The sequence below is a fragment of the Dermacentor variabilis genome, chromosome 9 (assembly GCF_050947875.1).
Source record: "Dermacentor variabilis isolate Ectoservices chromosome 9, ASM5094787v1, whole genome shotgun sequence".
In the NCBI taxonomy this organism is placed as follows: domain Eukaryota; kingdom Metazoa; phylum Arthropoda; class Arachnida; order Ixodida; family Ixodidae; genus Dermacentor; species Dermacentor variabilis.
The window spans coordinates 146724472-146737699 of NC_134576.1; the positions used below are offsets into that span (position 1 = coordinate 146724472).

Here is a 13228-nt window from a genome sequence, read left to right on the forward strand (position 1 = left end):
AATCATGCCCAAATTGTAAGATCACTTCACTTGATTAGGTCATCATCCCTTAAGTGAGCTAGTTAGGTGCGAGCAGTTTGAACGGCCAAATAACTGTGCGACGTCTTTATTCCCAATTCTACCTGCAGCCACTTCATATTTCAGCATAAAACAAGCATTGCAAGGTCTTTAGAAGGGTGACTTTCAGTCACACTTAAAGCTGTGCTTGTGTTATAAGGTAAAAATAATTGACAAAATAGTTCTGCAGAAACCCGCAAGGTGGAGAGAAGTAATGAATAAAGGGACAATTAGACATCTGTGCGACGTCTTTATTCCCAATTCTACCTGCAGCCACTTCATATTTCAGCATAAAACAAGCATTGCAAGGTCTTTAGAAGGGTGACTTTCAGTCACACTTAAAGCTGTGCTTGTGTTATAAGGTAAAAATAATTGACAAAATAGTTCTGCAGAAACCCGCAAGGTGGAGAGAAGTAATGAATAAAGGGACAATTAGACATCCACCCGTTCGTAGCAATTGCTACAACGGAAACCCATACGGGTTCCTCAAAAGAAAAGCCTCGCAGTGTAAGAAAAAGTCGTCCTGGTCCGGGACTCGAACCCGGGACCACCGCCTTTCCGGGGCAGCCGCTCTACCATCTGAGCTAACCAGGCGCCTAGCAGATAGTAGGGCAAAGTCGAATTTGTCAACAACTCGAAGCAAAGGCAAGAGTTTGACGTAATAGTTCTGCGGAAACCCGCAAGGTGGAGAACGTAGGTAAAAATAATTGCACCTTAGAGGCCTCCAAATTAACTGGTGTAATTGATGGTCGGCAACCACATTCTAAAACCACCATGCAACACTCTTTGCAGCTAGGAAACTTAGTACACATCCCCTCCATACACTCACCCATCTGTCTTCGGTCAGCCATGTCGACAATGTGAATCTCACAGAAACGTCCCATAGCCTTGTCTGTGCTGTACATGAGCATGCGGCCGCTGAACGAGAACATGCATGTTCTTACTGCTGTTGCTGTCTCGATTGTGTTTATGTTCACTCCTGCACACAAGAAAAAAATCTCACATTATTAAAGAATCCAAGAACATGTGCGAATATTTAGAAAAATATTTTTGTCACCTCCGCTGCAACATGCCACCAACATGATTTGGTGTGTCACATTGAAACACACAATGCTCAGTTTCACTGGCCAAGGTAACCACACAACTTTACTAGCAAAAATACCCTTTGTACCGCTGTGCAAACTGAGCATATAAAATCATGTCATGCACAATAGTCTAAAAATCCGGTGTGCCATAGGCCTTCACTTAGGTTTACTGATAAAGAAACTGGTGGTTGTGATCCTCCTACAGCAAGGGAAATGATGCTTCACACCTGCATGGTGTACAAGCTTCAGATTTCAATTTGTTTACTTGTATGCTGCAGTATGAATCCACTTCTTAAGTTTTGCAAGTTTCATGTGTTGAGTTTCTATACCACGTTTTGGCAATTTGGCACTGCTGTCATCAAGTTGTAGCAAATCTTACCTGTTTCCCACTTATATTTTTTATAACTTATAACATACTGCAGGCCCCTGTAAGAGCCCAAGCAAGAGGAGCGTAGGTAGCATACAAAATGAAAGGATGCATAAATACAAAAGTAAATGTACAATAAGGTTGCACAATAATACAATTCAACAAGGGGATGTAAAACACAGTGCTAAATAAGCAAATAAAACACTGCATATAAGCAACAAAATATATGCTTGTTCATACAACACCCTCATAATGCAGGGATGGAAGCAGCCAAGGAAAATTTGGAGCAGCTCTGGGAGCAGCAAATTTGGCACTTAGGAGCAAGTTTGGAGCAGGTATTGTCAGTTTTGGAGCAGCTTTGTAAATGTCAGTATGAGCGAAATACAGGCATATGAAGGAAAGGTGTTCCTTATTTCATTTTGCAGAACACTATTAAGTTATGGCAGATCAGTTCTGCGGAAGCCCACAAGGCAAGCAACATCCATGACAGAGAAAAATTGTCCTCCACCTTACTGTAGCATGAAGCTACAGAGGGAGCCTATACGGGTTTCTCATAGACCAACAATTAATTACATACTGAACGTGCCTGCTAAATAAATAAAAAAGAAAAAATAATCGAGGGCTTTCTGTGAACAGCGCTCACTCTATGTTGACAGGCTAGTGTTAATGCTAGTCAAGAATTTTCCTTTTTCATTGTGAGCAAGCAATTGATATTTAATTTTAATGAACTAACATTTACTATCTTACTTATTCAATAAGGTGCCAATGCAAAGGTTGTGGAATATTAGTTAGGTTTTGTGTGATCCCTTTTTCCCACAGAAAACGAAAAAAAGAAGCCCTGTGAAATTAAAAAGAAAAATCCACATGACAACACGTCCCCGCACCAGTAATATGAGTTGTCTCAGATGCAAACGTCGTCATTAGTGCATTGTGTATGTTACGAACGTGCAAACTTGGGCCACGGTCTTGTAACGGCTCCGAAAGCAAATCATTACAAGATTGTGCTGCTTCGTTTATGATAGGGATTGAAGATGTGAGCCAAAAATTGCTGATGCATCGGGCAAAAAGCACAGGCGCTTGTTCCCAGTGCCAATATTTGACGAGGTTTCTGTAAAGATTGATGCAATCTTTGGTGCGCAGCGGCCTTTCTTTATTTCAGGATTTCTTTGTCATTAAAAAAAGACTTAACAAATTAAATTAAAGTTAAAATCTGGGGTTTTATGTGCCAAAACCACTACATGATTGTGAGGCACGCCGTAGTGGAGGACTCCAGTTTAATTCCGACCACCTGGGGTTCTTTAATGTGCACCGAATGCACAGTACACCCAGGGGTGTTTCTGCATTTTGCCCCCATCGAAATGTGGCCGCAACAGCCAGGATTTGATCCCGCAACCTCAGGCTTAGCAGCACAACACCAAAGCCACTACGCCACCACAGCGGGTTCTTGACGAATCCTAGGTTGTTTTAAATGCTGTTATCGGTCATTTGTAAACGTCATCTACAACTTTTTCACTGACATCGTATCGACTAGTTACATTTATAAATTTCACTAATTAAAAGTGTTCGTGCACAAAACCTATCAAGGTACAGTGAATATTGTTCGCATAGTGCCCTCAGTTAATTTTTAATTCTTGGCGACCTTCAGTTAAGATAGCGGAATACCGCAGAATAAATATGAAGTGATGTACTGGTCATTGCATGTTTGCCAGTACTTCATATCAATTGCCGAGAAAAAGCTCCCAGATATTTTTGAAAATAATGAAGGGATAAAAATGTTTACTGGCTGTCCAGTCTGCGTTGTCGTCCAATATTTTGAATCAGCTCGATTCGCGGTTCTGCCACAGGCTCCATAAAGCCAGTGTAAAACAGCAACTGATATTTCATTCATCAAATGATGGTTTATTAAAATTTTTGGACTCAATCTGTGCAAGTTGCGTTGCGAACATCGTTGTTGCGAACGCAATTTCGGAGGTTTGTAGTTTGACCGAACGTTTAATTATGACCAGAAGTTGGCTGGTGGAGTCCTAGAATGAGGACATCACCTACTCGACCTCAAGAGCAACAACCTCAATGGTTGAAATAAATGTTTTCTCTCTCTTTCTCTGGCCGCTAAGGTTGACTAAATATGAAGCTTTACAGCCTTGGCTTGCTTTCTGTGGTGGCAACAGCTCGATTTTGTGTGGTGTGGCCGGGCAGGAAATAGTGTAGCCCGAGTGCAAATTTGAGTGACGATTGTGGTTGCCACTGGACATTTGTGACCAAGAAGTTTCATGAAAGCAAGCAGGTTGTTTGTCAGTGTGCTGCACTGTCAAACCGGTAACCGGACGTGGTGCACATCCAAAATAGATTTAGAATGTTACACGTATGGCGTTCGCCCATTAATTGATGTAGATTTACCAATGGGGTGCAAAATCAAGTGCTAAAATTTATAATGAAACTGATGAACCACACGCTGAGCAGACTACAACCTTATTCAATCAATGCAGCAATCAGTGAGTGCCAGTTCAACTCATCTTTAGCTGGTCCGTTATATGCAAATGCGCAACACTTTTATAAAACATTTGTAATGCAATATATTGGATAAAACTGTTTTCATTTTTTCGTGGCCTAGTTACAATTATGCCACCAAACAGACCCAAACTCTAATGGCGCCAACAATGAAACAGACTGCGTAGGCTTGGATTGCAGGGCTAAGTGCTAGCCAATGCATGACTATGGCTGCCTGGTTGCCACTGGACACGCACACCCTGCTAAATTTGACTTCATTAGAAATTGTTGTTTTGGCACAGGTTGACAAAGCTCAATGGTTTGGCACAAGTTGGTGAAACTGGCACAGCACTTCCATCCCTGTAATGTATCAGTGCAAATACATAGGTGCTGCCATCAATAGTGACCATTATTGTGTGAGCTTGTAGACAAGTAGTGTTCTTGAAGAAGGAACTCGTAACTTTGCAGCATTGTGGTGCGTTATGTGTGTGACATTTCTAGTGATCACTGTTGCTCATTAAGTATAACAGAATGCTTCAGCAATCTGTCACCATGATTATATTGCTGAAACGAGCTGCACACACATCACAGTCTAAGCCGTCACAACTGATTACTCCACTCCTCGTAATTCTTGTGCTGGCTGAAACACCACTGTGGGAATCCACATTGACAAAAGTGCTAGATTTCTCTAGAGCTAAGTTTGCATGAAGCTCTGGGGTGTGTGTAGACCAATGCAGTGAAAGCTTGTTCTGACAAAAATAAAAGTTACAGATGAAAGAGCAGCACCGTAGTACAATGGGTGATTATTTTTGACTGGAATCATGACAAAAAAATTCAGAATGGTGCAATAGTGACCTGTCTGAATGAAGCAATAATGTCTGTTCTCACATGGTTTAACAAATAAGACGCTTATTGAACAGTGTATCATGTATGATACACACAGAATAACATTTCCTAACTTCGTAGAATCAATGAAAAGGAAATCAACACATATTTACCTGGAACTAGCATCATCTATAGCAATGAAATTGATAGCAGCTGTAACTCTGGAAATTACATTTGAGGTATTTTTCTCTCAAGATAAGTGCTGCCAGCTTGTCACACAATTCACGAGAAATTCGTAAACAGGTCATTTTCATTATCCTTACCCTTGAAAATAGCGCAGAAAAACAGCAAGGGGCTTTGAATGAGAAACTTGTTCCGGTGGTCCTGTGATGTGAGCATTTATTGCTGTGTCATAGGATACAGCATGCAGTTATGGGTTGTTTTGTTGCAAGATAAGAAATCTGGTGACAAAATATAATGATTTTACGTACTGTACTGTTAATTAGCACCATTATTGTGATGAGTACGTCGGAAAAAGGCAATTTCAGCTATTTTTACAAGACACTGTGTGGGGCCAGTTGTGATTAAAGAGCCAATGACAACAAAAGCAACAAACAGCTTTCAGAAGAACAGGACCAATATATATTCTTTCTGCTTGTGTCAAGCTCCTAAAGTAAAAAAAAAATAAGTCTACTTAGAATGCGAACTAAGGGATCCGGTTTTGATATTGAAGCTATAATATAGTCAATCAAGGATGTTTTAATCAAATTTTTAAGAGACTTGTAATAAATCGAACTCCACTTATTACACCAAAGTTTTTCAATAGCTGCGATACATTATTGCAGGTTTTCTCCCATTCAAACGTCTTTGTGTGTGGTTTCAAAATAAACCTGCAACTAGGGCCATTATAAGATTACAAAAATTAAAGCAGTGGGGTTTAATGGTGAATGTATACACCTGCCATGCTCACTACATTTGAAGGCTCCTTTTTCAAGCTTGTCTGACAGAGAATGGGGCAGCTAAACCAAACTTGCAGCATGCATGATACCCAAGTTGTTGGTTACTCATGAGATGTTCACAAAGCCTGCTGTTTACAAAAGACATTCTTGTTGGGACAAAAAAAAGTAACACCGCATCACTTTGCAAATATTACTAGGAATGTCAGAGATCCCAGCAAGTTAGCTTGTTACAAATAATATGTGACCCATGCATATCCATAAACAAACACAATAATTACCTCGCTCCAAGTCCCAGACACGGCAAGTGTTATCACCAGCACCCGAGATTACTTTTGTCGAGTCCCCTGCTAGGAGCTGAGGAAACAATGACCTTGCAAAGTGTAGTGATAGGCAGAGTTAGAGAGAGATAGAGAGAAATGGGGTGCCAATGCAGACTAATTATAGACTGCTAAGAATAAGCACATCAACAAGGAGCAAGTATTTGCAATACATATTGTGCAATAAAATGTGCCACGGAAATCTGCGCAAATAACTTCGGTTTCCATGACCGTGAAGATGCAATCATAGAGCCTTTCAAGAATTTACTATGGCGGCACACTTGAATGCGCCTTTCAACATATGAGCATCCAGGTATTGAAAAATGTTATCCAGACACTCGTGTGGACAGTAAACTAATTTCTCACATTACTTAGAAAAAAAAAAATGATGAGGTCTGTACAAACTAAGCCATAACTGGTAAGCGCACAAGTAACCGCTGGTCACTTGGTTGTGTGAACTTGAAACGGGGGGGCGGCTGGTGCCACCAAGCTCTGCTGCGTCTGGTCTCGCTCCTAAAGATTCGCGGTTCGGGTTAACAAGCCGTTGAATCCTTAAATGCTAGGCTAAATTCGCACGTAACGTTTCCTGCACTTGGCCTCTTCCGCGCCCAATCGTACAACTAGTATCCACCGCAGTGCCGTCAACAGTATGCCACGAATGATGCGCAAGGATACAATTGACGTCGATGCACCAGACGGCACCAGCGTGGCCGATGAAGTTGCCGAGGCGCTCCCCGTTGAGCGAGTAGTACACATTGGGCGAGTGATCCTTGGCGCAGGAGAACAGCAGGTCCCCTTCGCGATTATACTTGATCTGCGTGATGGCCCTCTCGTGGCCATGCAGCATAAGCGGCTTCTGCGATCGAAATGACGCAGCCCGTTAGCGTAGATGTTTAGAGCACCCGCAAGAAATCACAGCGCGATATCTTTTGGCATTAATCAAAACTAAGAACAAAGGTGCAGCTGCCTGAAGGGCCAACGTAGCTATGCCGCTAGAAAGACGACTTTTTTTGACAGGCGCTGCCGCTGCCGGGCAACGTATGTCAGCGGGCAAGGTTCTGACTGGTGATGTGCAAGTCACGGGTCGCTTTTTTCGTCACGACGATAGATTGCATTTTTTACACGCACTGCTCCTGGAGGGCACATGTAACCGGCAAACGGTGGCCTCAGGAGAGCACCTCAGGTTATAATAAAGCAGGCGGCGCAGGATTACTAGGGCACTCAAAGGGTAGCGGAGGATCATAGCTGGAAGCAGAGCGGCCCGTGGGTTGGGGCGGCAGTGGCCGAAGCGTGCCAAGAGGTGGTCGCATAAAAAAATTGGCTTTCCGCTGTCGCGGACAGCCGATTACGCTAGCGCGCTTATTCTAAAGGCGAGAAGTATCAGTAAAATCTTGCCATATTGGAGAATTAACGGCAGGCACCACGTTTCCTCGCACTTCGCAAGCTCTCCGATTTTTTATGGATAAGGGCTGGATTGGATTGGTTTCGGTTTTTATCGCAGTTGTAACATAAAGCATGCAATTGTAAAAGCAGCGTTTAACTTTTTAAGTAAGCTGAAAGTATACGTGTCCTACCGCATATTATAGGCGCAGTATGGTGTTCTTAACTTTTTTTCTGAACCAAGGTATATGCGTTTAACGTGTATGTGTGACCGTGTGCGACACTGCCAATCAGGCGATCAGGCAACCATGCAATAAAATGAAAACGGCCGTATAAAAAGAAGCTAAGGCAATTAAGGCGCGTCATTCGTTTGCTCCCAAACTTGTTCCTTGTTCTCTCAAGTCAATAGGCAGCGATGGGGACTGTGAACCCACAGCAAACGCCTCCTCCAAAGAAAGTTAGATTCGCAGCTACATGCAAGACTTCAGATACGCCGAGAACGGGGCCGGTAAGAATAAAGGCGTTACTAAGGTATGTCGTTCGAGTCTCAAAAATTCATTGCTCGAGTTTTCTTCGCGCAGGGCGTTCCGGAGTCTATGTATCGGGCGCTGTTGGCGCGGCCGCCGCACGATCCCGATGGACTGATGCGCGATGTTTGCGCTTTCATCGAAGTCCGAGTCGGCACCGAGGATGTGTCGTCGACGTTCGAAAGCCTGATGACGCGGCTGGGCGCCACGGTGCGACGCTATCTTGGCCCCAGCGTGACGCACGTCGTGTTCCGCGAGGGCCGCGTGTCCACCCGCAAGCGGGCCCTCCAGCTGGGCGTCCCCATCGTGGGCCCGCTCTGGGTCGAGGAGTGAGTCGAGTCTGAGCCGCGGTCTGGCCTAATAATAACGCAGTTTCGAAGGTGCACTTGCAGAGCATAACCGTGTTGTGTGCCATGCTACCTCGCAGTTGGGCAATGTACGGATGAACATCTTGAAGGGGCAGCGCTAAAAGACGATGACACAAGGCAGGAACACACAGGACAGCGCTGAACTCAACTAACTTTATTCGAAAGCATACATACACTTATATACACAACCCATAGCCACGTGCTCTCCCATCCATGGCATCATTATCAGTGCGCAGGCAAAAAAACACGCAAAACCATTCAATCTAATGCTACGTTATGAAGCGGCTTAAAAATTCAAATTCACTATCGTGCAAATTTATCGATGGCATGCTTACACAACGCGACCCTTTCTTTCCGATATAGAAGGCCTCAATTATCTCCCTCGTAGCCTGATTTTTGTGCGTGGAAGGTATTGTGGTGTCGTTACATATTGGAGTGCACCCATGCTCAGAGCAATGCCGCGCGGCATGCGAGTAGGCATTACCCGTTAGTGAGCGCCTATGTTCAGACAATCTAATATTGAGGCAACGACCTGTTTGACCGATGTATACCAAGGACAATGTAGGATTAGTTTTCACACATGAAGTGCCGGATAAGAACGAACTACAATTTTTAGATACGAAGCTCAAGCTAAGTGATATGCATGTGTGCTGGATGTATTGCCCAAGGTCAGAAAAACCAATTTTAAATTTTCACTCTGCACATTCCAAGGTGGTAAAAAACGGCATTGCGTTTTCGGTTCCATTTTCCGCACTTTCGAAATCTTGTTTTCACAAGACGTCTAAGAGTTTCTTAACACAATTGGAGCATTTGAGAGCGGCAGGTTTTCGAGAGGATATTATCCTCATGATAGTACAGAAGCTTGTTAAACGTGTAAAACTAGGAGCACCCACAAGAATGAATAATCCAGAGCCTGCCGACAAGAAGAAAAAACTGGTTGTAATTCCATATGTGCATAAACTATCACATAATCTCAGGAATGTAGCAGGCAGATTTGATATAAAGGTTGTTTTTTCTGCCCCTAACAAGTTGATGTGTAGGGGGCATGGATGAGCAGTGTGACATTGAAATAAATTGGGGCTTGCAGGTGCCTTGCCCAAGACAGGCTGGCATCTCCAGAGAGGTTCCCAGCACGTGTTTCTGCAGCCTATGACTGCCCCATTCTCAGCCGCAAAATAAGGGTAAGCAGTCAGCATTTGCAATGACATACATTTGTGCCCCACATCTTTTCTATGTGGGGACACATACCCTTCAAAATGCATTTATGCCTGCCTGCCTGCAGCTTTAGGCATGACATGCAGAGAACCCGAACTCTCGCAAAAGAAGGAATGAACAGTGCAAAAGATGAGTCATCGTATAAAAGAACACATGGGTCGCAGCAAGCAACTTCATTTCGGGCCATTAGGCAGTGCTGTGTTTCATCCTGCACTTCATCCTGTCATTTGCACCTTTTTTCCTTTTTAGTGTGTACCATCTTCAGCACTGCTCCATTACACAATTGCCATCACTTCATCCTGTTCAGATAGGAACAAGGACCGTGTAAACCATTATAGAAGTCATTAAGGCATACTGAGAATGCATGTCCAGACACATTGATGTTTGGTGAACAAATGGTGAAAGTCCTAAGCAAGGCATAGCCTTAAAGGCCAAATGAAACAAAATTTTGGACTGTGTGCTATCAGCATCAAATGAAACTTGAACAGCGGAGCGCGTGGCCCATGCATAAGTGAAGATATAGTGCACGCCGTCCAATCATCACCATTGACAGGCGCACACATCCTGTTTGGCCGCACTGCGCGATCCCCCTCTATCGAGATAATTTCGCTTCTGTTCTGGTTCTTACATATGAAAGGGAGAAAATAAAAATGAAGCTAAAATATTGCAGTTTATGGCGAGTCTTGTCGCACAGGTCGCTGAAACCACAAGTGCTGTCGGTGCATGCGTGCGCATGCTGCAGTTTGCACCGTCATGGCCCGCGCCATGCGGGTGAATCTACCTTGCGATGACGGTGCAAACTGCACCACACGCACGCACCGCTGTTCACACCGACAGCACTTGTGGTTTCGGCGACCTGTGCGACAAGACTCGCCATAAACTGCAATATTTTAGCTTCATTTTTATTGTGAAAGCAATACTGCTCGTGCTTTCGACCAATCAGTGGTCGTGGCGCCTTCTTACACAGTTGCGCGTCACGTGACCGTGCGACGTCACACCAGGCCGAGAGACTGGGCCCCAGCTCGCGGCATCGATGGTGGAGGCGAAGCCTTGCGCGCCGCTGGTGCGGCGCTACCGAGAGAGGGCGCTCGCTGGTGTGACGTCACGCTAGGAGGATAAATGGCGCTACAGCTCGGCTCCTCGCAGTGATCGGCGCGCTGCCTTGCGCTATGTCGGATGATGTATAGCCATAAGCTTAACAAAGGGCAACCATGTCCACACCATCAGCCGAACCAAGGCGCAGCCAAGGGTATTGCTTTGGCAATCTTCCAGGCTTAACCAAGCTAAGCCTTCAGCCAATTTTTTTTATTTTCTCCCTTTCAAATGTAAGAACCAGAACAGAAGTGAAATTATCTCGATAGAGGGGGATCGCGCAGTGTGGCCTGGGCACTTGTGGCTGCGGTAGTGCTCGAGGTGCTGCAGCAAGCCACCAGGTGCATTCATCGTCTGCTTAGGTGCTGTTTAAATGCTGCTAACAAAAAAAGTATGCAATTACCAGCTCTGACATTGCCAAGATAAGTTCAGGGGTATAGCTACTCATAACAGATTTAGCCAAAGTGAAATTTCGTTGCCCAGTTGGCCTTCAATCTTGGATGCAGATGCATAACACTGGCAGTGCACGAGTGGTGCATGGTGTCAACATGGTTTCCTCTGCAGAAGCCTCGCTCTTGGCGGACCAAGACAGACTCCCCATCTCCAGTTAGGCGGAAGCAGAGGCCACGTTTACTGGACCTGAGGCGCAATGTGCTGCTGGATGAAGCAGTGCTATCGCCCAGCACGCAACACTTGCAGGACATTGTCACAAAAGGTATGCACAGGCAGAACCAACGTTCCTTCAGTGAGCTCTTTGTGCATGCATTGGCATTTGTAGTAGCCATTCTCTCAGTGTTGCAGCAGGTGGCTCTTTATATAACTTGCCAACTTTAAGTTTGCATACTGAGCAAGGTCAATCTACCCATTGAGTGCAGCTAGCACAGGCGCCTCCACAAATATGCATGGATGAAAACAGTCAGTGACGGAACTGGACTGTACTAGGAATTATAAGCCACTTCATAAAAGAGCAACAATGAAACATAGAGCAAGTTGTAGTATATAAAGAGGAGGCAACACTTATAACAATGCTTGGCAACAGGCGAATGTCTTCAGACAGACCGTCTCCCAGTGGAATACCGCCAGTTAAATAGAAGCAAGAGGAATAGTGCTAAGTTAACCTCTCTAGTACAGTGTGGAATCTTGTTGATTCGAACTTCAGATTAAAAAAAGTTAACACCACCACCCCCCTCCAGGCCATGCCGCACACACACGCACATACCTAAAGTGCCATTACCAGAGCTTTGTCACCCACATCATTTGAGGTTCCTTTTGACTTTCCTCGACCTTTTCACTTGAAGTTTTACTGGGGCTAATAGCTTACTGCATCATTGTTGGCACAGACGTGCGCAGCTTTTAATTAATATTTTCACTTTATTTCTGCAAATCCTGACAATAGGAGGACACACACATTAGAAGTCCTAGTGGCGGCTGTCTCATCCGTATTTTCTCACTTCAACATTGCTTTAAATTTGCACTGTAAACACCATGCACATACGCAACATATTGAAATTTACACACAGGACAAAGTTTATCATATTTTTGAAAGAGATGGAGGTAGTCAATTAAAAATTATTTCTAAAGGTATGGATAGCCTATGCCTAGAGAATGAATATGTTGCTGTATATTTACCATGCTTCAAATTGCTTTGCATGCTTTTTTGACCATGAAAAAAACCTATAGACTTCAGTGACCACTTCGGCAGAGTCTTTTATCAATGGCGTGTGAGATGCACATGAATGTTGCATGTGTTACACAGGAGGTGTTTTAATGCAGAACCAGATGAATCTGGTTGATAGGCGCGGTTCTTGAAGAGCGGTCTCGCGGCAGCTTGGCTAACGTCGTTTGCTTCCTTCTTTCATCTGGTTGTCTGCGCGGCAGGCGTGGTTCATGACAGCTTGCGACATTTCCCCGCTGGCAGACGAAGCCCGCCGGGCGAGTCAGTCATCTCGTGGGTTGTAACACCTCAGACGCGCGACGTGTGCCACTTCAGCCTTGGCTGAGCGTCGTCCACTGCTCGTGAGACGCGCAATGCGGTAGTTTACTTCGCTGAGGCGCTCCAGAATAATGTAAGGGCCGACGTAGTGGACGAGAAACTTCTGGCATAAACCATGCTTCCGCAACGGCGTCCAGAGCCACACAAGGTCACCAGGATTGAAGTAAACGTGGCGGTGACGCCCGTCATAGCGTATCTTGGACCGGTCCTGCGATGCTATGGTGCGTAGCCTAGCGAGGCGTCGCGCATCTTCTGCTCGACATAGGATTGATTCGTTGTCATGAGCGAAGTAGGGAAATATTGTGTCGAGGGTGTAGCACGGCGGACGAGCATACAGAAGGAAAAATTGTGAGTAACCAGTGGTCTCGTGTCTCGCGGTATTGAAGGCATAGGTAATGAAAGGCAAGATACTGTCCCAATTCTTGCGTGCTGAATCAACGTACATGGACAGCATGTTGGCAAGCGTTCTGTTTGTGCGCTCGACCAGTCCATTAGTTTGTGGATGGTAGGGCGTAGAATGGCGGAAGCTACATGAACACAAACGAAGGGTTTCTTC

General features: G+C 44.7%; 2 protein-coding genes and 1 non-coding gene across 3 annotated transcripts in view; 1 reads left to right on the forward strand and 2 right to left on the reverse strand.

Moving 5' to 3' along the window:
- The window catches only part of eIF3i (eukaryotic translation initiation factor 3 subunit i), a 28726-nt gene extending 21145 nt beyond the window's left edge, over positions 1–7581 (reverse strand). The window contains exons 1-4 of the mRNA XM_075669890.1: positions 7493–7581; positions 6773–6953; positions 6059–6124; positions 887–1036 (exon numbers count right to left, since the gene is read on the reverse strand). Of these exons, the coding sequence (XP_075526005.1) occupies positions 887–1036; positions 6059–6124; positions 6773–6953; positions 7493–7495 (400 nt within the window). The 5' untranslated portion in view covers positions 7496–7581. The remainder of the gene's footprint in view (positions 1–886; positions 1037–6058; positions 6125–6772; positions 6954–7492) is intronic.
- On the reverse strand, positions 577–651 carry TRNAS-GGA (transfer RNA serine (anticodon GGA)). Its single transcript has one exon. It is a non-coding gene; the product is annotated as a tRNA-Ser (tRNA).
- Positions 7582–7606: 25 nt separating the features above from the next.
- Positions 7607–13228, forward strand: part of MCPH1 (Microcephalin) — a 28258-nt gene continuing 22636 nt past the window's right edge. Inside the window, exons 1-4 of the mRNA XM_075669883.1 lie at positions 7607–7985; positions 8059–8333; positions 9460–9553; positions 11244–11394. Coding sequence (XP_075525998.1) covers positions 7893–7985; positions 8059–8333; positions 9460–9553; positions 11244–11394 — 613 coding nt within the window. The 5' untranslated portion in view covers positions 7607–7892. The remainder of the gene's footprint in view (positions 7986–8058; positions 8334–9459; positions 9554–11243; positions 11395–13228) is intronic.